The sequence below is a fragment of the Hyperolius riggenbachi genome, chromosome 2, assembly GCF_040937935.1.
Source record: "Hyperolius riggenbachi isolate aHypRig1 chromosome 2, aHypRig1.pri, whole genome shotgun sequence".
Lineage (NCBI taxonomy): Eukaryota > Metazoa > Chordata > Amphibia > Anura > Hyperoliidae > Hyperolius > Hyperolius riggenbachi.
Window position 1 is genome coordinate 6,584,590 of NC_090647.1, and position 22,159 is coordinate 6,606,748.

Sequence of the window (22,159 nt, forward strand, 5' to 3'; positions counted from 1 at the left end):
TGACATACACAATTTACACGGGATAGGAGATACATACACATTAAATAAGAGCATTATAATAAGACATCCAATCATGGAACGTAAGTATAACCCACAGCATTATATGTATATATTAATACACAGATTAGTTTTATTCATTTATAAATAATTCCTACATGGCTGTTGGTTTCACAAGACAATAAACAGGTGCAAATAACAGCATCACATAAAGTGCCTTATGGCTTCTAGGTTTTATACATTTGCGGAAATCAGATGTCCTCTTCATGTTCAAAGTAGAAGCCCAACCCGAGTACATTCCTTATATCATCCTAGAAGTCATCCCTCTGGGAGTTTCTTTAGGTAAGCTTCTCTAGCTGCCATGCTGACATCATGAGGGCCACACACTGGTACCTCCAGCGGGGAACGGACAGGGCTAAAACTCTAACCACTCTCCCCTCTCTGCTCCCTCCAGAGCTAAAAGAATTAACATGTGGCAGTAATTCTACCTTGAGAACCATAAAATAACCCTGCATGAGAGAGCTACGCTCGGAGTCAGCCATTTTGACTTCCTTGTAGCACACGCCAGTTTCCTGGCCCTAATGATGACTCCTTGGCTGGCCCGGTGTGCAGACACACGAGGCAAAGACTCATCTAATTGTCCATAAGATAGAGAGTTGCCCCCAGTTGGCACCATTCCTTCATAGAATGATCTAGCCATTTCCATGAAAGGCAAGGTCACCTGGCAGTAATCTCTGGTCTGAATGTCTAACGGCCACCTGTAGATATAGAAACGCTTCCACACGATGATGTGTGTGATAGTACATGATGAATGACATAAAACATGAGTTATGCACCACATTTATCCACAGCTGCAGAGCAAGATATCACCAGGAGCCCTCCACCACTGCCGGGAATAGAACGAGGCATCATTGCATTTGTTAAACAAAAACTTGACATATTAGAAAACTTTTATGAAGAATGGTCTTTAATTAGAGTAGACCATGTGTGGCCATAGCATCATCCCCAATGTTTAGTGTTCCCCACATACAGGCGTTGTCCCCAACTAGGCAGAACACCCCTGCATAGCATCATCCCCAATGTTTAGTGTTCCCCGCATACAGGCATGCTCCCCAACTAGGCAGAACCCCCCCCCCCTGCACACTTCATTACTCTCAGCACAATCACCACAGAGTGGGCTGAGGACAGGCTTAGCATCGGGGGAAAATGATGAGGACAGGAAGGTGGCTTCTTCTTGTATATAGCGAAGGTGGTGAATTAACACTGAGAGTCCAGGCTGCTTGATCATAACATTTAATTCACAACATTAGATGACAACATTGTTTACACATTTCTCTTTATGGAAACTCACTAAATGTAAACATAGCTGGGCTGACACAGGAGGAGTCACTTGTAGACTTCTGGATGGAGATGTTGCGGCTGCGTCCAGGGAGAGGAACAGACTCATCTTGGCACGTTTCTAGATGTGGTATATCAGGCATAGCAGTTCTAGGATGTATTGTCTCTACATTCCGGGGTGAAGAGCAGGACTATAGCATTGGTCATTGCCTCTGCGGTCCATGTACTGCTAGGTGTGGCTGCTGTTATATTGGAGGTCATTGCCTCAGTGGTCCTTGTACTGCTGGGCGTGGCTGCTGTTATAGTGGAGGTAATTGCCTCAGCGGTCCTTTTACTGCTGGGTGTGGCTGCTGGTATAGTGGAGGTCATTGCCTCAGCGGTCCTTGTACTGCGGGGTGTGGCTGCTGGTATAGTGAAGGTCATTGCCTCAGTGGTCGTTGTACTGCTGGGTGTAGTTTCTGGTATAGTGGAGGTCATTGCCTCAGTGGTCCTTGTACTGCGGGTGTGGCTGCTAGTATAGTGGAGGTCATTGCCTCCGCAATCCTTGTACTGCTGGGGTGTGGCTGCTGGTATAGTGGAGGTCATTGCCTCAGCGGTCCTTGTACTGCTGGGTGTGCCTGCTGGTAAAGTGGAGGTCATTGTCTCAGCTGTCCTTATACTGATAGGTGTGGATTCTGGTATAGTGGAGGTCATTGCCTCAGCGGTCCATGTACTGCTGAGTGTGGCTGCTGGTATAGTGAAGATCATTGCCTCAGCGGTCCTTGTACTGAGGGGTGTGGCTGCCGGTATAGTGGAGGTCATTGCCTCTGCTGCGGTCCATGTACTGTGGGTCTTGGCTGCTGGTATAGTGGGGGTCATTGCCTCTGCGGTCCTTGTACTGCAGGGCGTGGCTGCTGGTATAGTGGAGGTCATTGCCTCAGTGGTCCTTGTACTGCGGGGTGTGGCTGCTGGTATAGTGGAGGTCATTGCCTCAGCGGTCCTTGTACTGCTGGGGTGTGGCTGCTGGTATAGTGGAGGTCATTGCCTCAGTGGTCCTTGTACTGCTGGGTGGGGTTTCTGATATAGTGGAGGTCATTGCCTCAGCGGCACTTGTACCGCTGGGTGTGGCTGCTGGTATAGTGGAGCTCATTGCTTCAGCGGTCCATGTACTACGGGGTGTGGCTGCTGGTATAGTGGAGGTCATTGCCTCAGTGGTCCTTGTACTGCGGGGTGTGGCTGCTGGTATAGTGGAGGTCATTGCCTCAGCTGACCTTGTACTGCGGGGTGTGGCTGCTGGTATAGTGGAGGTCATTGCCTCAGCGGTCCTTGTACTGCGGGGAGTGGCTGCTGGTATAGTGGAGGTCATTGCCTCAGCGGTCCATGTACTGCGGGGCGTGGTTTCTGATATAGTGGAGGTCATTGCCTCAGCGGTCCTTGTACTGCGGGGTGTGGCTGCTGGTATAGTGGAGGCCATTGCCTCAGCGGTCCTTGTACTGCGGGGTGTGGCTGCTGGTATAGTGGAGGTTGTTGCCTTAGCGGTCCTTGTACTACTGGGTGTGGTTTCTGATATAGTGGAGGTCATTGCCTCAGTGGTCCTTGTACTGCTGGGTGTGGCTGCTGGTATAGTGGAGGTCATTGCCTCAGTGGTCCATGTACTGCTGGGTGTGGCTGCTGGTATAGTGGAGGTCATTGCCTCAGCGGTCCTTGTACTGCTGGGTGTGGCTGCTGGTATAGTGGAGGTCATTGCCTCTGCGGTCCTTGTACTGCTGGGTGTGGCTGCTGGTATAGTGGAGGTCATTGCCTCAGTGGTCCATGTACTGCTGGGTGTGGCTGCTGGTATAGTGGAGGTCATTGCCTCAGAGGTCCATGTACTGCTGGGTGTGGCTGCTGGTATAGTGGAGGTCATTGCTTCAGCGGTCCTTGCACTGCTGGGTGTGGCTGCTGGTATAGTGGAGGTCATTGCCTCAGCGGTTCTTGTACTGCTGGGTGTGGCTGCTGTTATAGTGGAGGTCATTGCATCAGCGGTCCTTGTACTGCGGGGTGTGCCTGCTGGTATAGTGGAGGTCATTGCCTCAGCGGTCTTTGTACTGCCGGGGCGTGGCTGCTGGTATAGTGGACCTCTGCTGACTTGCTTGCCCAGGAGTTGGAAGAAAATAAGCACTGGCTCTTGAGAATGCACTTTTCTAACAGACACAGTTATTATTTGCTGTAAATAATATATTGGATCACATGTAGCACCTGCTGAAGTGACAGATTCAATATTTACTGGTAGAAACGTATTAGCAAGTGTCATAGTCATAGAATTCATGGGGAATCATAAAGCAGGTTGAGCAGATGCTGGTGGAGTAGTTGTAGCCGCTGTTGTGGTGGTAGATTCAGTAGTGGCTGGTGAATTAGTTGTAGCCGCTGTTGTGGTGGTAGATTCAGTAGTTACTGGTGTAGTGGTTGTAGCAGCTGTTGTGGTGGTAGATTCAGTAGTGGCTTGTGGAGTAGTTGTAGCCGCTGTTGTGGTGGTAGATTCAGTAGTGGCTGGTGGAGTGGTTGTAGCCGCTGTTGTGGTGGTAGATTCAGTAGTGGCTGGTGGAGTAGTTGTAGCAGCTGTTGTGGTGGTAGATTCAGTAGTGGCTGGTGGAGTAGTTGTAGCCGCTGTTGTGGTGGTAGATTCAGTAGTGGCTGGTGGAGTGGTTGTAGCCGCTGTTGTGGTGGTAGATTCAGTAGTGGCTGGTGGAGTAGTTGTAGCAGCTAATGTGGTGGTAGATTCAGTAGTGGCTGGTGGAGTAGTTGTAGCCGCTGTTGTGGTGGTAGATTCAGTAGTGGCTGGTGAAGTGGTTGTAGCCACTGTTGTGGTGGTAGATTCAGTAGTGGCTGGTGGAGTAGTTGTAGCCGCTGTTGTTGTGGTAGATTCAGTAGTGGCTGGTGGAGTGGTTGTAGCCGCTGTTGTGGTGGTAGATTCAGTAGTGGATGGTGAAGTGGTTGTAGCCGCTGTTGTGGTGGTAGATTCAGTAGTGGCTGGTGGAGTAGTTGTAGCCGCTGTTGTGGTAGATTCAGTAGTGGCTGGTGGAGTAGTTGTAGCCGCTGTTGTGGTGGTAGATTCAGTAGTGGATGGTGAAGTGGTTGTAGCCGCTGTTGTGGTGGTAGATTCAGTAGTGGCTGGTGGAGTAGTTGTAGCAGCTGTTGTGGTGGTAGATTCAGTAGTGGCTGGTGGAGTGGTTGTAGCCGCTGTTGTGGTGGTAGATTCAGTAGTGGCTGGTGGAGTGGTTGTAGCTGCTGTTGTGGTGGTAGATTCAGTAGTGGCTGGTGGAGTAGTTGTAGCCGCTGTTGTGGTGGTAGAATCAGTAGTGGCTGGTGGAGTGGTTGTAGCTACTATTGTGGTGGTAGATTCAGTAGTGGCTGGTGGAGTAGTTGTAGCTGCTGTTGTGGTGGTAGATTCAGTAGTGGCTGGTGGAGTGGTTGTAGCCGCTGTTGTGGTGGTAGATTCAGTAGTGGCTGGTGGAGTAGTTGTAGCCGCTGTTTTGGTGGTAGATTCAGTAGTGGCTGGTGGAGTAGTTGTAGCCGCTTTTGTGGTGGTGGATTCAGTAGTGGCTAGTGGAGTGGTTGTAGCTGCTGTTGTGGTAGATTCAGTAGTGGCTGGTGGAGTGGTTGTAGCCGCTGTGGTGGTAGATTCAGTAGTTGCTGGTGGAGTAGTTGTAGCCGCTGTTGAGGTGGTAGATTAAGTAGTGGCTGCTGGAGTAGTTGTTGCCACTGTTGTAGTGGTAGATTCAGTAGTGGCTGGTGGAGTAGTTGTAGCCGCTGTGGTGGTGGTAGATTCAGTAGATGCTGGAGGAGTAGTTGTAGCCACTGTTGTGGTGGTAGATTCAGTAGTGGCTGGTGGAGTGGTTGTAGCCGCTGTTGTGGTGGTAGATTCAGTAGTTGCTGGTGGAGTGGTTGTAGCCGCTGTTGTAGTGGTAGATTCAGTAGTGGCTGGTGGAGTGGTTGTAGCCGCTGTTGTGGTGGTAGATTCAGTAGTTGCTGGTGGAGTAGTTGAAGCCGCTGTGGTGGTGGTAGATTCAGTAGTTGCTGGTGGAGTAGTTGTAGCCACTGTTGTGGTGGTAGATTCAGTAGTGGCTGGTGGAGTAGTTGTAGCCACTGTTGTGATGGTAGATTCAGTAGTGGCTGGTGGAGTGGTTGTAGCCACTGTTGTGATGGTAGATTCAGTAGTTGCTGGTGGAGTGGTTGTAGCCGCTGTTGTGGTGGTAGATTCAGTAGTGGCTGGTGGAGTGGTTGTAGCCGCTGTTGTGGTGGTAGATTCAGTAGTGGCTGGTGGAGTAGTTGTAGCCGCTGTGGTGGTGGTAGATTCAGTAGTTGCTGGTGGAGTAGTTGTAGCCACTGTTGTGGTGGTAGATTCAGTAGTGGTTGGTGGAGTGGTTGTAGCCGCTGTTGTGGTGATAGATTCAGTAGTGGCTGGTGGAGTGGTTGTAGCCGCTGTTGTGGTGGTAGATTCAGTAGTGGCTGGTGGAGTGGTTGTAGCAGCTGTTGTGGTGGTAGATTCAGTAGTTGCTGGTGGAGTGGTTGTAGCTGCTGTTGTGGTGGTAGATTCAGTAGTGGCTGGTGGAGTGGTTGTAGCCGCTGTTGTGGTAGATTCAGTAGTGGCTGGTGGAGTAGTTGTAGCCGCTGTGGTGGTGGTAGATTCAGTAGTAGCTGGTGGAGTGGTTGTAGCCGCTGTTGTGGTGGAAGATTCAGTAGTTGCTGGTGGGGTAGTTGTAGCAGCTGTTGTGGTGGTAGATTCAGTAGTGGCTGGTGGAGTAGTTGTAGACACTGTTGTGGTGGTAGATTCAGTAGTGGCTAGTGGAGTGGTTGTAACCGCTGTTGTGGTGGTAGATTCAGTAGTTGCTGGTGGAGTGGTTGTAGCCGCTGTTGTGGTGGTAGATTCAGTAGTTGCTGGTGGAGTAGTTGTAGCCACTGTTGTGGTGGTAGATTCAGTAGTGGCTGGTGGAGTAGTTGTAGCCACAGTTGTGGTGGTAGATTCAGTAGTGGCTAGTGGAGTGGTTGTAGCCGCTGTTGTGGTGGTAGATTCAGTAGTTGCTTGTGGAGTGGTTGTAGCCGCTGTTGTGGTGGTAGATTCAGTAGTTGCTGGTGGAGTAGTTGTTGCCACTGTTGTGGTGGTAGATTCAGTAGTGGCTGGTGGAGTAGTTGTAGCCACTGTTGTGGTGGTAGATTCAGTAGTGGCTTGTGGAGTGGTTGTTGCCGCTGTTGTGGTGGTAGATTCAGTAGTTGCTGGTGGAGTCGTTGTAGCCACTGTTGTGGTGGTAGATTCAGTAGTGGCTGGTGGAGTAGTTGTAGCCGCTGTTGTGGTGGTAGATTCAGTAGTGGCTGGTGGAGTGGTTGTAGCAGCTGTTGTGGTGGTAGATTCAGTAGTTGCTGGTGGAGTGGTTGTAGCTGCTGTTGTGGTGGTAGATTCAGTAGTGGCTGGTGGAGTAGTTGTAGCCATTGTTGTGGTGGTAGATTCAGTAGTGGTTGGTGGAGTGGTTGTAGCCGCTGTTGTGGTGATAGATTCAGTAGTGGCTGGTGGAGTGGTTGTAGCCGCTGTTGTGGTGGTAGATTCAGTAGTGGCTGGTGGAGTGGTTGTAGCAGCTGTTGTGGTGGTAGATTCAGTAGTTGCTGGTGGAGTGGTTGTAGCCGCTGTTGTGGTAGATTCAGTAGTGGCTGGTGGAGTAGTTGTAGCCGCTGTGGTGGTGGTAGATTCAGTAGTAGCTGGTGGAGTGGTTGTAGCCGCTGTTGTGGTGGTAGATTCAGTAGTTGCTGGTGGGGTAGTTGTAGCAGCTGTTGTGGTGGTAGATTCAGTAGTGGCTGGTGGAGTAGTTGTAGACACTGTTGTGGTGGTAGATTCAGTAGTGGCTAGTGGAGTGGTTGTAGCCGCTGTTGTGGTGGTAGATTCAGTAGTTGCTGGTGGAGTGGTTGTAGCCGCTGTTGTGGTGGTAGATTCAGTAGTTGCTGGTGGAGTAGTTGTAGCCACTGTTGTGGTGGTAGATTCAGTAGTGGCTGGTGGAGTAGTTGTAGCCACTGTTGTGGTGGTAGATTCAGTAGTGGCTGGTGGAGTGGTTGTTGCCGCTGTTGTGGTGGTAGATTCAGTAGTTGCTGGTGGAGTAGTTGTAGCTACTGTTGTGGTGGTAGATTCAGTAGTGGCTGGTGGAGTAGTTGTAGCCGCTGTTGTGGTGGTAGATTCAGTAGTGGCTGGTGGAGTGGTTGTAGCAGCTGTTGTGGTGGTAGATTCAGTAGTTGCTGGTGGAGTAGTTGTAGCTGCTGTTGTGGTGGTAGATTCAGTAGTGGCTGGTGGAGTGGTTGTAGCCGCTGTTGTGGTAGATTCAGTAGTGGCTGGTGGAGTAGTTGTAGCTGCTGTGGTGGTGGTAGATTCAGTAGTAGCTGGTGGAGTGGTTGTAGCCGCTGTTGTGGTGGTAGATTCAGTAGTGGCTGGTGAGGTAGTTGTAGCCGCTGTTGTGGTGGTAGATTCAGTAGTGGCTGGTGGAGTAGTTGTAGCCACTGTTGTGGTGGTAGATTCAGTAGTGGCTAGTGGAGTGGTTGTAGCCGCTGTTGTGGTGGTAGATTCAGTAGTTGCTGGTGGAGTGGTTATAGCCGCTGTTGTGGTAGATTCAGTAGTGGCTGATGGAGTAGTTGTAGCCACTGTTGTGGTGGTAGATTCAGTAGTGGCTGGTGAAGTGGTTGTAGCCGCTGTTGTGGTGGTAGATTCAGTAGTGGCTGGTGGAGTGGTTGTAGCCATTGTTGTGGTGGTAGATTCAGTAGTGGCTGGTGGAGTGGTTGTAGTCGCTGTTGTGGTGGTAGATTCAGTAGTTGCTGGTGTAGTGGTTGTAGCCGCTGTGGTGGTGGTAGATTCAGTAGTTGCTGGTGGAGTAGTTGTAGCCACTGTTGTGGTGGTAGATTCAGTAGTGGCTGGTGGAGTGGTTGTAGCCGCTGTTGTGGTGGTAGATTCAGTAGTTGCTGGTGGAGTGGTAGTAGCCACTGTTGTGGTGGTAGATTCAGTAGTGGCTGGTGGAGTGGATGTAGCCGCTGTGGTGGTGGTAGATTCAGTAGTTGCTGGTGGAGTAGTTGTAGCCACTGTTGTGGTGGTAGATTCAGTAGTGGCTGGTGAAGTGGTTGTAGCCACTGTTGTGGTGGTAGATTCAGTAGTGGCTGGTGGAGTGGTTGTAGCCACTGTTGTGGTGGTAGATTCAGTAGTGGCTGGTGGAGTAGTTGTAGCCGATGTTGTGGTGGTAGATTCAGTAGTGGCTGGTGGAGTGGTTGTAGCCGCTGTTGTGGTGGTAGATTCAGTAGTGGCTGGTGGAGTGGTTGTAGCAGCTGTTGTGGTGGTAGATTCAGTAGTGGCTGGTGGAGTGGTTGTAGCCGCTGTTGTGGTGGTAGATTCAGTAGTGGTTGGGGGAGTAGTTGTAGCCACTGTGGTGGTGGTAGATTCAGTAGTTGCTGGTGGAGTAGTTGTAGCAGCTGTTGTGGTGGTAGATTCAGTAGTGGCTGGTGGAGTGGTTGTAGCCGCTGTTGTGGTGGTAGATTCAGTAGTGGCTGGTGGAGTAGTTGTAGCCGCTGTGGTGGTGGTAGATTCAGTAGTTGCTGGTGGAGTAGTTGTTGCCGCTGTTGTGGTGGTAGATTCAGTAGTGGCTGGTGGAGTAGTTGTAGCCACTGTTGTGGTGGTAGATTCAGTAGTAGCTAGTGGAGTGGTTGTAGCCGCTGTTGTGGTGGTAGATTCAGTAGTTGCTGGTGAAGTGGTTGTAGCCGCTGTTGTGGTGGTAGATTCAGTAGTGGCTGGTGGAGTGGTTGTAGCCGCTGTTGTGGTGGTAGATTCAGTTGTTGCTGGTGGAGTAGTTGTAGCCACTGTTGTAGTGGTAGATTCAGTAGTGGCTGGTGGAGTAGTTGTAGCCACTGTTGTGGTGGTAGATTCAGTAGTGGCTGGTGGAGTGGTTGTAGCCACTGTTGTGGTGGTAGATTCAGTAGTTGCTGGTGGAGTGGTTGTAGCCGCTGTTGTGGTGGTAGATTCAGTAGTGGCTGGTGGAGTGGTTGTAGCCGCTGTTGTGGTGGTAGATTCAGTAGTGGCTGGTGGAGTAGTTGTAGCCGCTGTTGTGGTGGTAGATTCAGTAGTTACTATTGGAATAGTTGTTGCCGCTGTTGTGGTGGTAGATTCAGTAGTGGCTGGTGGAGTGGTTGTAGCCGCTGTTGTGGTGGTAGAGTCAGTAGTGGCTGGTGGAGTGGTTGTAGCCACTGTTGTGGTGGTAGATTCAGTAGTGGCTGGTGGAGTGGTTGTAGCCGCTGTTGTGGTGGTAAATTCAGTAGTGGCTGGTGGAGTAGTTGTAGCCGCTGTTGTGGTGGTAGATTCAGTAGTGGCTGGTGGAGTAGTTGTAGCCACTGTTGTGGTGGTAGATTCAGTAGTGGCTGGTGGAGTACTTGTAGCCACTGTAGTAGTGGTAGATTCAGTAGTTGCTGGTGGAGTAGTTGTTGCCGCTGTTGTGGTGGTAGATTCAGTAGTGGCTGGTGGAGTAGTTGTAGCCACTGTTGTGGTGGTAGATTCAGTAGTGGCTGGGGGAGTAGTTGTAGCCACTGTGGTGGTGGTAGATTCAGTAGTTGCTGGTGGAGGAGTTGTAGCAGCTGTTGTGGTGGTAGATTCAGTAGTGGCTGGTGGAGTGGTTGTAGCCGCTGTTGTGGTGGTAGATTCAGTAGTGGCTGGTGGAGTAGTTGTAGCCGCTGTGGTGGTGGTAGATTCAGTAGTTGCTGGTGGAGTAGTTGTTGCCGCTGTTGTGGTGGTAGATTCAGTAGTGGCTGGTGGAGTAGTTGTAGCCACTGTTGTGGTGGTAGATTCAGTAGTGGCTAGTGGAGTGGTTGTAGCCACTGTTGTGGTGGTAGATTCAGTAGTTGCTGGTGAAGTGGTTGTAGCCGCTGTTGTGGTGGTAGATTCAGTAGTGGCTGGTGGAGTGGTTGTAGCCGCTGTTGTGGTGGTAGATTCAGTAGTGGGTGGTGGAGTGGTTGTAGCCGCTGTTGTGGTGGTAGATTCAGTAGTGGCTGGTGGAGTGGTTGTAGTCGCTGTTGTGGTGGTAGATTCAGTTGTTGCTGGTGGAGTAGTTGTAGCCACTGTTGTAGTGGTAGATTCAGTAGTGGCTGGTGGAGTAGTTGTAGCCGCTGTTGTGGTGGTAGATTCAGTAGTGGCTGGTGGAGTAGTTGTAGCCACTGTTGTGGTGGTAGATTCAGTAGTGGCTGGTGGAGTGGTTGTAGCCACTGTTGTGGTGGTCGATTCAGTAGTTGCTGGTGGAGTGGTTGTAGCCGCTGTTGTGGTGGTAGATTCAGTAGTGGCTGGTGGAGTGGTTGTAGCCGCTGTTGTGGTGGTAGATTCAGTAGTGGCTGGTGGAGTAGTTGTAGCCGCTGTTGTGGTGGTAGATTCAGTAGTTACTATTGGAGTAGTTGTAGCCACTGTTGTGGTGGTAGATTCAGTAGTGGCTGGTGGAGTACTTGTAGCCACTGTAGTAGTGGTAGATTCAGTAGTGGCTGGTGGAGTAGTTGTAGCCGCTGTTGTGGTGGTAGATTCAGTAGTGGCTGGTGGAGTAGTTGTAGCCACTGTTGTGGTGGTAGATTCAGTAGTGGCTGCTGGAGTGGTTGTAGCCGCTGTTGTGGTGGTAGATTCAGTAGTGGCTGGTGGAGTAGTTGTAGCCGCTGTTGTGGTGGTAGATTCAGTAGTTACTATTGGAATAGTTGTTGCCGCTGTTGTGGTGGTAGATTCAGTAGTGGCTGGTGGAGTGGTTGTAGCCACTGTTGTGGTGGTAGATTCAGTAGTGGCTGGTGGAGTGGTTGTAGCCGCTGTTGTGGTGGTAGATTCAGTAGTGGCTGGTGGAGTAGTTGTAGCCGCTGTTGTGGTGGTAGATTCAGTAGTGGCTGGTGGAGTAGTTGTAGCCACTGTTGTGGTGGTAGATTCAGTAGTGGCTGGTGGAGTACTTGTAGCCACTGTAGTAGTGGTAGATTCAGTAGTGGCTGGTGGAGTAGTTGTAGCCGCTGTTGTGGTGGTAGATTCAGTAGTGGCTGGTGGAGTAGTTGTAGCCACTGTTGTGGTGGTAGATTCAGTAGTGGCTGCTGGAGTGGTTGTAGCCACTGTTGTGGTGGTAGATTCAGTAGTTGCTGGTGGAGTGGTTGTAGCCGCTGTTGTGGTGGTAGATTCAGTAGTGGCTGGTGGAGTAGTTGTAGCCACTGTTGTGGTGGTAGATTCAGTAGTGGCTGCTGGAGTGGTTGTAGCCACTGTTGTGGTGGTAGATTCAGTAGTGGCTGGTGGAGTAGTTGTAGCCGCTGTTGTGGTGGTAGATTCAGTAGTGGCTGGTGGAGTAGTTGTAGCCACTGTTGTGGTGGTAGATTCAGTAGTGGCTGGTGGAGTGGTTGTAGCCACTGTTGTGGTGGTAGATTCAGTAGTGGCTGGTGGAGTGGTTGAAGCCGCTGTTGTGGTGGTAGATTCAGTAGTGGCTGGTAGAGTAGTTGTAGCCACTGTTGTGGTGGTAGATTCAGTAGTGGCTGGTGGAGTAGTTGTAGCCACTGTTGTGGTGGTTGATTCAGTAGTGGCTGGTGGAGTGGTTGTAGCCGCTGTTGTGGTGGTAGATTCAGTAGTGGCTGGTGGAGTAGTTGTAGCCGCTGTTGTGGTGGTAGATTCAGTAGTGGCTGGTGGAGTAGTTGTAGCCGCTGTTGTGGTGGAAGATTCAGTAGTTACTATTGGAATAGTTGTTGCCGCTGTTGTGGTGGTAGATTCAGTAGTGGCTGTTGGAGTGGTTGTAGCCGCTGTTGTGGTGGTAGAGTCAGTAGTGGCTGGTGGAGTGGTTGTAGCCACTGTTGTGGTGGTAGATTCAGTAGTGGCTGGTGGAGTGGTTGTAGCCGCTGTTGTGGTGGTAATTTCAGTAGTTACTATTGGAATAGTTGTTGCCGCTGTTGTGGTGGTAGATTCAGTAGTGGCTGGTAGAGTGGTTGTAGCCGCTGTTGTGGTGGTAGAGTCAGTAGTGGCTGGTGGAGTGGTTGTAGCCACTGTTGTGGTGGTAGATTCAGTAGTGGCTGGTGGAGTGGTTGTAGCCGCTGTTGTGGTGGTAGATTCAGTAGTGGCTGGTGGAGTAGTTGTAGCCGCTGTTGTGGTGGTAGATTCAGTAGTGGCTGGTGGAGTAGTTGTAGCCACTGTTGTGGTGGTAGATTCAGTAGTGGCTGGTGGAGTACTTGTAGCCACTGTAGTAGTGGTAGATTCAGTAGTGGCTGGTGGAGTAGTTGTAGCCTCTGTTGTGGTGGTAGATTCAGTAGTGGCTGGTGGAGTAGTTGTAGCCACTGTTGTGGTGGTAGATTCAGTAGTGGCTGCTGGAGTGGTTGTAGCCACTGTTGTGGTGGTAGATTCAGTAGTTGCTGGTGGAGTGGTTGTAGCCGCTGTTGTGGTGGTAGATTCAGTAGTGGCTGGTGGAGTGGTTGTACCCGCGGGTGTGGTGGTAGATTCAGTAGTGGCTGGTGGAGTAGTTGTAGCCACTGTTGTGGTGGTAGATTCAGTAGTGGCTGGTGGAGTAGTTGTAGCCGCTGTTGTGGTGGTAGATTCAGTAGTTGCTGGTGGAGTGGTTGTAGCCACTGTTGTGGTGGTAAATTCAGTAGTGGCTGGAGGAGTAGTTGTAGCCGCTGTTGTGGTGGTAGATTCAGTAGTTGCTGGTGGAGTAGTAGTAGCTGATGTTGTGGTGGTAGATTCAGTAGTGGCTGGTGGAGTGGTTGTAGCCGCTGTTGTGGTGGTAGATTCAGTAGTTGCTGGTGGAGTAGTTGTAGCAGCTGTTGTGGTGGTAGATTCAGTAGTGGCTGGTGGAGTGGTTGTAGCCGCTGTTGTGGTGGTAGATTCAGTAGTGGCTGGAGGAGTGGTTGTAGCAGCTGTTGTGGTGGTAGATTCAGTAGTGGCTGGTGGATTGGTTGTAGCCGCTGTTGTGGTGGTAGATTCAGTAGTGGCTGGTGGAGTGGTTGTTGCCGCTGTTGTGGTGGTAGATTCAGTAGTTGCTGGTGGAGTAGTTGTAGCAGCTGTTGTGGTGGTAGATTCAGTAGTGGCTGGTGGAGTGGTTGTAGCCGCTGTTGTGGTGGTAGATTCAGTAGTGGCTGGTGGAGTGGTTGTAGCAGCTGTTGTGGTGGTAGATTCAGTAGTGGCTGGTGGAGTGGTTGTAGCCGCTGTTGTGGTGGTAGATTCAGTAGTTGCTGGTGGAGTGGTTGTAGCCGCTGTTGTGGTGGTAGATTCAGTAGTGGCTGGTGGAGTGGTTGTAGCCGCTGTTGTGGTGGTAGATTCAGTAGTGGCTGGTGGAGTAGTTGTAGCCGCTGTTGTGGTGGTAATTTCAGTAGTTACTATTGGAATAGTTGTTGCCGCTGTTGTGGTGGTAGATTCAGTAGTGGCTGGTGGAGTGGTTGTAGCCGCTGTTGTGGTGGTAGAGTCAGTAGTGGCTGGTGGAGAGGATGTAGCCACTGTTGTGGTGGTAGATTCAGTAGTAGCTGGTGGAGTGGTTGTAGCCGCTGTTGTGGTGGTAATTTCAGTAGTTACTATTGGAATAGTTGTTGCCGCTATTGTGGTGGTAGATTCAGTAGTGGCTGGTGGAGTGGTTGTAGCCGCTGTTGTGGTAGTAGCGTCAGTAGTGGCTGGTGGAGTGGTTGTAGCCACTGTTGTGGTGGTAGATTCAGTAGTTGCTGGTGGAGTAGTTGTAGCCACTGTTGTGGTGGTAGATTCAGTAGTGGCTGGTGGAGTGGTTGTAGCCGCTGTTGTGGTGGTAGATTCAGTAGTGGCTGGTGGAGTAGTTGTAGCCGCTGTTGTGGTGGTAGATTCAGTAGTGGCTGGTGGAGTGGTTGTAGCCACTATAGTGGTGGTAGATACAGTAGTGGCTGGTGGAGTAGTTGTAGCCACTGTTGTGGAGGTAGATTCAGTAGTGGCTGGTGGAGTAATTGTAGCCGCTGTTGTGGTGGTAGATTCAGTAGTGGCTGGTGGAGTGGTTGTAGCCACTGTTGTGGTGGTAGATTCAGTAGTGGCAGGTGGAGTAGTTGTAGCCGCTGTTGTGGTGGTAGATTCAGTAGTTGCTGGTGGAGTAGTTGTAGCAGCTGTTGTGGTGGTAGATTCAGTAGTGGCTGGTGGAGTGGTTGTAGCCGCTGTTGTGGTGGTAGATTCAGTAGTGGCTGGTGGAGTAGTTGTAGCCGCTGTGGTGGTGGTAGATTCAGTAGTTGCTGGTGGAGTAGTTGTTGCCGCTGTTGTGGTGGTAGATTCAGTAGTGGCTGGTGGAGTAGTTGTAGCCACTGTTGTGGTGGTAGATTCAGTAGTGGCTAGTGGAGTGGTTGTAGCCGCTGTTGTGGTGGTAGATTCAGTAGTTGCTGGTGGAGTGGTTGTAGCCGCTGTTGTGGTGGTAGATTCAGTAGTGGCTGGTGGAGTGGTTGTAGCCGCTGTTGTGGTGGTAGGTTCAGTAGTGGCTGGTGGAGTGGTTGTAGCCGCTGTTGTGGTGGTAGATTCAGTAGTGGCTGGTGGAGTGGTTGTAGTCGCTGTTGTGGTGGTAGATTCAGTTGTTGCTGGTGGAGTAGTTGTAGCCACTGTTGTGGTGGTAGATTCAGTAGTGGCTGGTGGAGTAGTTGTAGCCGCTGTTGTGGTGGTAGATTCAGTAGTTGCTGGTGGAGTAGTTGTAGCCACTGTTGTGGTGGTAGATTCAGTAGTGGCTGGTGGAGTGGTTGTAGCCACTGTTGTGGTGGTAGATTCAGTAGTTGCTAGTGGAGTGGTTGTAGCCGCTGTTGTGGTGGTAGATTCAGTAGTGGCTGGTGGAGTGGTTGTAGCCGCTGTTGTGGTGATAGATTCAGTAGTGGCTGGTGCAGTAGTTGTAGCCGCTGTTGTGGTGGTAGATTCAGTAGTTACTATTGGAATAGTTGTTGCTGCTGTTGTGGTGGTAGATTCAGTAGTGGCTGGTGGAGTGGTTGTAGCCGCTGTTGTGGTGGTAGATTCAGTAGTGGCTGGTGCAGTAGTTGTAGCCGCTGTTGTGGTGGTAGATTCAGTAGTTACTATTGGAATAGTTGTTGCCGCTGTTGTGGTGGTAGATTCAGTAGTGGCTGGTAGAGTGGTTGTAGCCGCTGTTGTGGTGGTAGAGTCAGTAGTGGCTGGTGGAGTGGTTGTAGCCACTGTTGTGGTGGTAGATTCAGTAGAGGCTGGTGGAGTGGTTGTAGCCGCTGTTGTGGTGGTAGATTCAGTAGTGGCTGGTGGAGTAGTTGTAGCCGCTGTTGTGGTGGTAGATTCAGTAGTGGCTGGTGGAGTAGTTGTAGCCACTGTTGTGGTGGTAGATTCAGTAGTGGCTGGTGGAGTACTTGTAGCCACTGTATTAGTGGTAGATTCAGTAGTGGCTGGTGGAGTGGTTGTAGCTGCTATTGTGGTGGTAGATTCAGTAGTGGCTGGTGGAGTATTTGTAGCCACTGTTGTGGAGGTAGATTCAGTAGTGGCTGGTGGAGTGGTTGTAGCCGCTGTTGTGGTGGTAGATTCAGTAGTGGCTGGTGGAGTGGTTGTAGCCGCTGTTGTGGTGGTAGATTCAGTAGTGGCTGGTGGAGTAGTTGTAGCCGCTGTTGTGGTGGTAGATTCAGTAGTTGCTGGTGGAGTAGTTGTAGCAGCTGTTGTGGTGGTAGATTCAGTAGTGGCTGGTGGAGTGGTTGTAGCCGCTGTTGTGGTGGTAGATTCTGTAGTGGCTGGTGGAGTGGTTGTAGCAGCTGTTGTGGTGGTAGATTCAGTAGTGGCTGGTGGAGTGGTTGTAGCCGCTGTTGTGGTGGTAATTTCAGTAGTTACTATTGGAATAGTTGTTGCCGCTGTTGTGGTGGTAGATTCAGTAGTGGCTGGTAGAGTGGTTGTAGCCGCTGTTGTGGTGGTAGAGTCAGTAGTGGCAGGTGGAGTGGTTGTAGCCGCTGTTGTGGTGGTAGATTCAGTAGTGGCTGGTGGAGTAGTTGTAGCCGCTGTTGTGGTGGTAGATTCAGTAGTGGCAGGTGGAGTGGTTGTAGCCACTGTTGTGGTGGTAGATTCAGTAGTGGCTGGTGGAGTAGTTGTAGCCACTGTTGTGTTGGTAGATTCAGTAGTGGCTAGTGGAGTACTTGTAGCCACTGTAGTAGTGGTAGATTCAGTAGTGGCTGGTGGAGTGGTTGTAGCCGCTATTGTGGTGGTAGATTCAGTAGTGGCTGGTGGAGTAGTTGTAGCCACTGTTGTGGAGGTAGATTCAGTAGTGGCTGGTGGAGTGGTTGTAGCCGCTGTTGTGGTGGTAGATTCAGTAGTGGCTGGTGGAGTGGTTGTAGCCGCTGTTGTGGTGGTAGATTCAGTAGTGGCTGGTGGAGTAGTTGTAGCCGCTGTTGTGGTGGTAGATTCAGTAGTTGCTGGTGGAGTAGTTGTAGCAGCTGTTGCGGTGGTAGATTCAGTAGTGGCTGGTGGAGTGGTTGTAGCCGCTGTTGTGGTGGTAGATTCTGTAGTGGCTGGTGGAGTGGTTGTAGCAGCTGTTGTGGTGGTAGATTCAGTAGTTGCTGGTGGAGTGGTTGTAGCTGCTGTTGTGGTGGTAGATTCAGTAGTGGCTGGTGGAGTGGTTGTAGCCGCTGTTGGGGTGGTAGATTCAGTAGTGGCTGGTAGAGTAGTTGTAGCCCCTGTGGTGGTGGTAGATTCAGTAGTTGCTGATGGAGTAGTTGTAGCCACTGTTGTGGTAGATTCAGTAGTTTCTGGTGGAGTGGTTGTAGCTGCTGTTGTGGTGGTAGATTCAGTAGTTGCTGGTGGAGTAGTTGTAGCAGCTGTTGTGGTGGTAGATTCAGTAGTTGCTGGTGGAGTGGTTGTAGCTGCTGTTGTGGTGGTAGATTCAGTAGTGGCAAGTGGAGTGGTTGTAGCCGCTGTGGTGGTGGTAGATTCAGTAGTTGCTGGTGGAGTAGTTGTAGCCACTGTTGTGGTAGATTCAGTAGTGGCTGGTGGAGTAGTTGTAGCCGCTGTTGTGGTGGTAGATTCAGTAGTGGCTGGTGGAGTGGTTGTAGTCACTGTTGTGGTGGTAGATTCAGTAGTGGCTGGTGGAGTAGTTGTAGCCGCTTTTGTGGTGGTAGATTCAGTAGTTGCTGGTGGAGTAGTTGTAGCCACTGTTGTGGTAGATTCAGTAGTTGCTGGTGGAGTAGTTGTAGCCACTGTTGTGGTAGATTCAGTAGTGGCTGGTGGAGTGGTTGTAGCCGCTGTGGTGGTAGATTCAGTAGTGGCTGGTGGAGTGGTTGTAGCAGCTGTTGTGGTGGTAGATTCAGTAGTTGCTGGTGGAGTGGTTGTAGCCGCTGTTGTGGTGGTAGATTCAGTAGTGGCTGGTGGAGTGGTTGTAGCCACTCTTGTGGTGGTAGATTCAGTAGTTGCTGGTGGAGTCGTTGTAGCCACTGTTGTGGTGGTAGATTCAGTAGTGGCTGGTGGAGTGGTTGTAGCCGCTGTTGTGGTGGTAGATTCAGTAGTGGCTGGTGGAGTGGTTGTAGCCGCTGTTGTGGTGGTAGATTCAGTAGTGGCTGGTGGAGTGGTTGTAGCCGCTATTGTAGTGGTAGATTCAGTAGTGGCTGGTGGAGTGGTTGTAACCGCTGTTGTGGTGGTAGATTCAGTAGTGGCTGGTGGAGTGGTTGTAGCCGCTGTTGTGGTGGTAGATTCAGTAGTGGCTGGTGGAGTGGTTGTAGCCGCTGTTGTGGTGGTAGATTCAGTAGTGGCTGGTGGAGTGGTTGTAGCCGCTGTTGTGGTGGTAGATTCAGTAGTGGCTGGTGGAGTGGTTGTAGCCGCTGTTGTGGTGGTAGATTCAGTAGTGGCTGGGGGAGTGGTTGTAGCCGCTGTTGTGGTGGTAGATTCAGTAGTTGCTGGTGGAGTAGTTGTAGCTGCTGTTGTGGTAGTAGATTCACTAGTGGCTGGTGGAGTGGTTGTAGCCGCTGTTGTGGTGGTAGATTCAGTAGTGGCTGGTAGAGTGGTTGTAGCCACTGTTGTGGTGGTAGATTCAGTAGTGGCTTGTCGAGTAGTTGTAGCCGCTGTTGTGGTGGTAGATTCAGTAGTGGCTGGTGGAGTAGTTGTAGCCGCTGTTGTGGTGGTAGATTCAGTAGTGGCTGGTGGAGTGGTTGTAGCCGCTGTTGTGGTGGTAGATTCAGTAGTGGCTGCTGGAATGGTTGTAGCCGCTGTTGTGGTGGTAGAGTCAGTAGTGGCTGGTGGAGTGGTTGTAGCCACTGTTGTGGTGGTAGATTCAGTAGTGGCTGGTGGAGTGGTTGTAGCCGCTGTTGTGGTTTTAGATTCAGTAGTGGCTGGTGGAGTGGTTGTAGCCGCTGTTGTGGTGGTAGATTCAGTAGTGGTTGGTGGAGTAGTTGTAGCCGCTGTTGTGGTGGTAGATTCAGTAGTGGCTGGTGGAGTAGTTGTAGCCGCTGTTGTGGTGGTAGATTCAGTAGTGGCTGGTGGAGTAGTTGTAGCCGCTGTTGTGGTGGTAGATTCAGTAGTGGCTGGTGGAGTGGTTGTAGCCGCTGTTGTGGTGGTAGATTCAGTAGTTGCTGGTGGAGTGGTTGTAGCCGCTGTTGTGGTGGTAGATTCAGTAGTGGCTGGTGGAGAGGTTGTAGCCGCTGTTGTGGTGGTAGATTCAGTAGTGGCTGGTGGAGTAGTTGTAGCCGCTGTTGTGGTGGTAGATTCAGTAGTGGCTGGTGGATTGGTTGCAGCCGCTGTTGTGGTGGTAGATTCAGTAGTGGCTGGTGGAGTGGTTGAAGCCGCTGTTGTGGTGGTAGATTCAGTAGTGGCTGGTAGAGTAGTTGTAGCCACTGTTGTGGTGGTAGATTCAGTAGTGGCTGGTGGAGTAGTTGTAGCCGCTGTTGTGGTGGTTGATTCAGTGGTGGCTGGTGGAGTGGTTGTAGCCGCTGTTGTGGTGGTAGATTCAGTAGTGGCTGGTGGAGTAGTTGTAGCCGCTGTTGTGGTGGTAGATTCAGTAGTGGCTGGTGGAGTAGTTGTAGCCGCTGTTGTGGTGGTTGATTCAGTAGTGGCTGGTAGAGTGGTTGTAGCCGCTGTTGTGGTGGTAGATTCAGTAGTGGCTGGTGGAGTAGTTGTAGCCGCTGTTGTGGTGGTTGATTCAGTAGTGGCTGGTGGAGTGGTTGAAGCCGCTGTTGTGGTGGTCGATTCAGTAGTTGCTGGTGAAGTAGTTGTTGCCGCTGTTGTAGTGGTAGATTCAGTAGTGGCTGGTGGAGTGGTTGTAGCCGCTGTTGTGGTGGTAGATTCAGTAGTGGCTGGTGGAGAAGTTGTAGCCACTGTTGTGGTGGTAGATTCAATAGTGGCTGGTGGAGTAGTTGTAGCCGCTGTTGTGGTGGTTGATTCAGTAGTGGCTGGTGGAGTGGTTGTAGCCGCTGTTGTGGTGGTAGATTCAGTAGTGGCTGGTGGAGTGGTTGTAGCCGCTGTTGTGGTGGTAGATTCAGTAGTGGCTGGTGGAGTGGTTGTAGCCACTGTTGTGGTGGTAGATTCAGTAGTGGCTTGTGGAGTAGTTGTAGCCGCTGTTGTGGTGGTAGATTCAGTAGTGGCTGGTGGAGTAGTTGTAGCCGCTGTTGTGGTGGTAGATTCAGTAGTGGCTGGTGGAGTGGTTGTAGCCGCTGTTGTGGTGGTAGATTCAGTAGTGACTGCTGGAATGGTTGTAGCCGCTGTTGTGGTGGTAGAGTCAGTAGTGGCTGGTGGAGTGGTTGTAGCCACTGTTGTGGTGGTAGATTCAGTAGTTGCTGGTGGAGTGGTTGTAGCCACTGTTGTGGTGGTAGATTCAGTAGTGGCTGGTGGAGTGGTTGTAGCCGCTGTTGTGGTGGTAGATTCAGTAGTGGCTGGTGGGGTAGTTGTAGCCACTGTTGTGGTGGTAGATTCAGTAGTGGTTGGTGGAGTAGTTGTAGCCGCTGTTGTGGTGGTAGATTCAGTAGTGGCTGGTGGAGTGGTTGTAGCCGCTATTGTGGTGGTAGATTCAGTAGTTACTGGTGGAGTAGTTGTAGCCGCTGTTGTGGTGGTAGATTCAGTAGTGGCTGGTGGAGTAGTTGTAGCCGCTGTTGTGGTGGTAGATTCAGTAGTGGCTGGTGGAGTGGTTGTAGCCGCTGTTGTGGTGGTAGATTCAGTAGTTGCTGGTGGAGTGGTTGTAGCCGCTGTTGTGGTGGTAGATTCAGTAGTGGCTGGTGGAGAGGTTGTAGCCGCTGTTGTGGTGGTAGATTCAGTAGTGGCTGGTGGAGTGGTTGTAGCCGCTGTTGTGGTGGTAGATTTAGTAGTAGCTGGTGGAGAGGTTGTAGCCGCTGTTGTGGTGGTAGATTCAGTAGTGGCTGGTGGAGTGGTTGTAGCCGCTGTTGTGGTGGTAGATTCAGTAGTGGCTGGTGGAGTGGTTGTAGCCGCTGTTGTGGTGGTAGATTCAGTAGTGGCTGGTGGAGAGGTTGTAGCCGCTGTTGTGGTGGTAGATTCAGTAGTGGCTGGTGGAGTGGTTGTAGCCGCTGTTGTGGTGGTAGATTCAGTAGTGGCTGGTGGAGAGGTTGTAGCCGCTGTTGTGGTGGTAGATTCAGTAGTGGCTGGTGGAGTGGATGTAGCCGCTGTTGTGGTGGTAGATTCAGTAGTGGCTGGTGGAGTGGTAGTAGCCGCTGTTGTGGTGGTAGATTCAGTAGTGGCTGGTGGAGTGGTTGAAGCCGCTGTTGTGGTGGTAGATTCAGTAGTGGCTGGTAGAGTAGTTGTAGCCACTGTTGTGGTGGTAGATTCAGTAGTGGCTGGTGGAGTAGTTGTAGCCGCTGTTGTGGTGGTTGATTCAGTAGTGGCTGGTGGAGTGGTTGTAGCCGCTGTTGTGGTGGTAGATTCAGTAGTGGCTGGTGGAGTAGTTGTAGCCACTGTTGTGGTGGTAGATTCAGTAGTGGCTGGTGGAGTAGTTGTAGCCTCTGTTGTGGTGGTTGATTCAGTAGTGGCTGGTGGAGTAGTTGTAGCCGCTGTTGTGGTGGTTGATTCAGTAGTGGCTGGTGGAGGGGTTGAAGCCGCTGTTGTGGTGGTAGATGCAGTAGTGGCTGGTGGAGTAGTTGTAGCCACTGTTGTGGTGGTAGATTCAGTAGTGGCTGGTGGAGTAGTTGTAGCCACTGTTGTGGTGGTCGATTCAGTAGTTGCTGGTGGAGTAGTTGTAGCCGCGGTTGTAGTAGTAGAGTCAGTATTTGCTGGTGGAGTGGTTGTAGCCAGTGTTGTACTAGTAGATTCAGTAGTGGCTGGTGGAGTGGTTGTAGCAGCTGTTGTGGTGGTAGATTCAGTAGTGGCTGGTGGAGTGGTTGTAGCCGCTGTTGTGGTGGTAGATTCAGTAGTGGCTGGTGGAGTGGTTGTAGCCGCTGTGGTGGTAGATTCAGTAGTTGCTGGTGGAGTAGTTGTAGCTGCTGTTGTGGTGGTAGATTCAGTAGTGGCTGGTGGAGTAGTCGTAGCCGCTGTTGTGGTGGTAGATTCAGTAGTTGCTGGTGGAGTGGTTGTAGCCGCTGTTGTGGTGGTAGATTCAGTAGTGGCTGTTGGAATGGTTGTAGCCGCTGTTGTGGTGGTAGATTCAGTAGTGGCTGGTGGAGTGGTTGTAGCCGCTATTGTGGTGGTAGATTCAGTAGTGGCTGCTGGAATGGTTGGAGCCGCTGTAGTGGTGGTAGATTCAGTAGTGGCTGGTGGAGTGGTTGTAGCCGCTGTTGTGGTGGTAGATTCAGTAGTGGCTGCTGGAATGGTTGAAGCCGCTGCTGTGGTGGTAGATTCAGTAGTGGCTGGTGGAGTGGTTGTAGCCGCTGTTGTGGTGGTAGATTCAGTAGTGGCTGGTGGAGTGGTTGTAGCCGCTGTTGTGGTGGTAGATTCAATAGTGGCTGGTGGAGTGGTTGTAGC

General features: G+C 51.1%; 1 protein-coding gene across 1 annotated transcript; it reads right to left on the reverse strand.

Moving 5' to 3' along the window:
• Positions 1-1,303: 1,303 nt before the first annotated feature.
• LOC137542152 (uncharacterized) lies at positions 1,304-19,753 on the reverse strand (the record flags this gene model as incomplete). The annotated part of the gene is made up of 3 exons (XM_068263873.1): positions 1,304-1,456; positions 18,227-18,823; positions 19,052-19,753. Coding segments are annotated over 3 exons (1,452 nt in total), but the record flags the coding sequence as incomplete, so codon positions are not given.
• Positions 19,754-22,159: the final 2,406 nt, after the last annotated feature.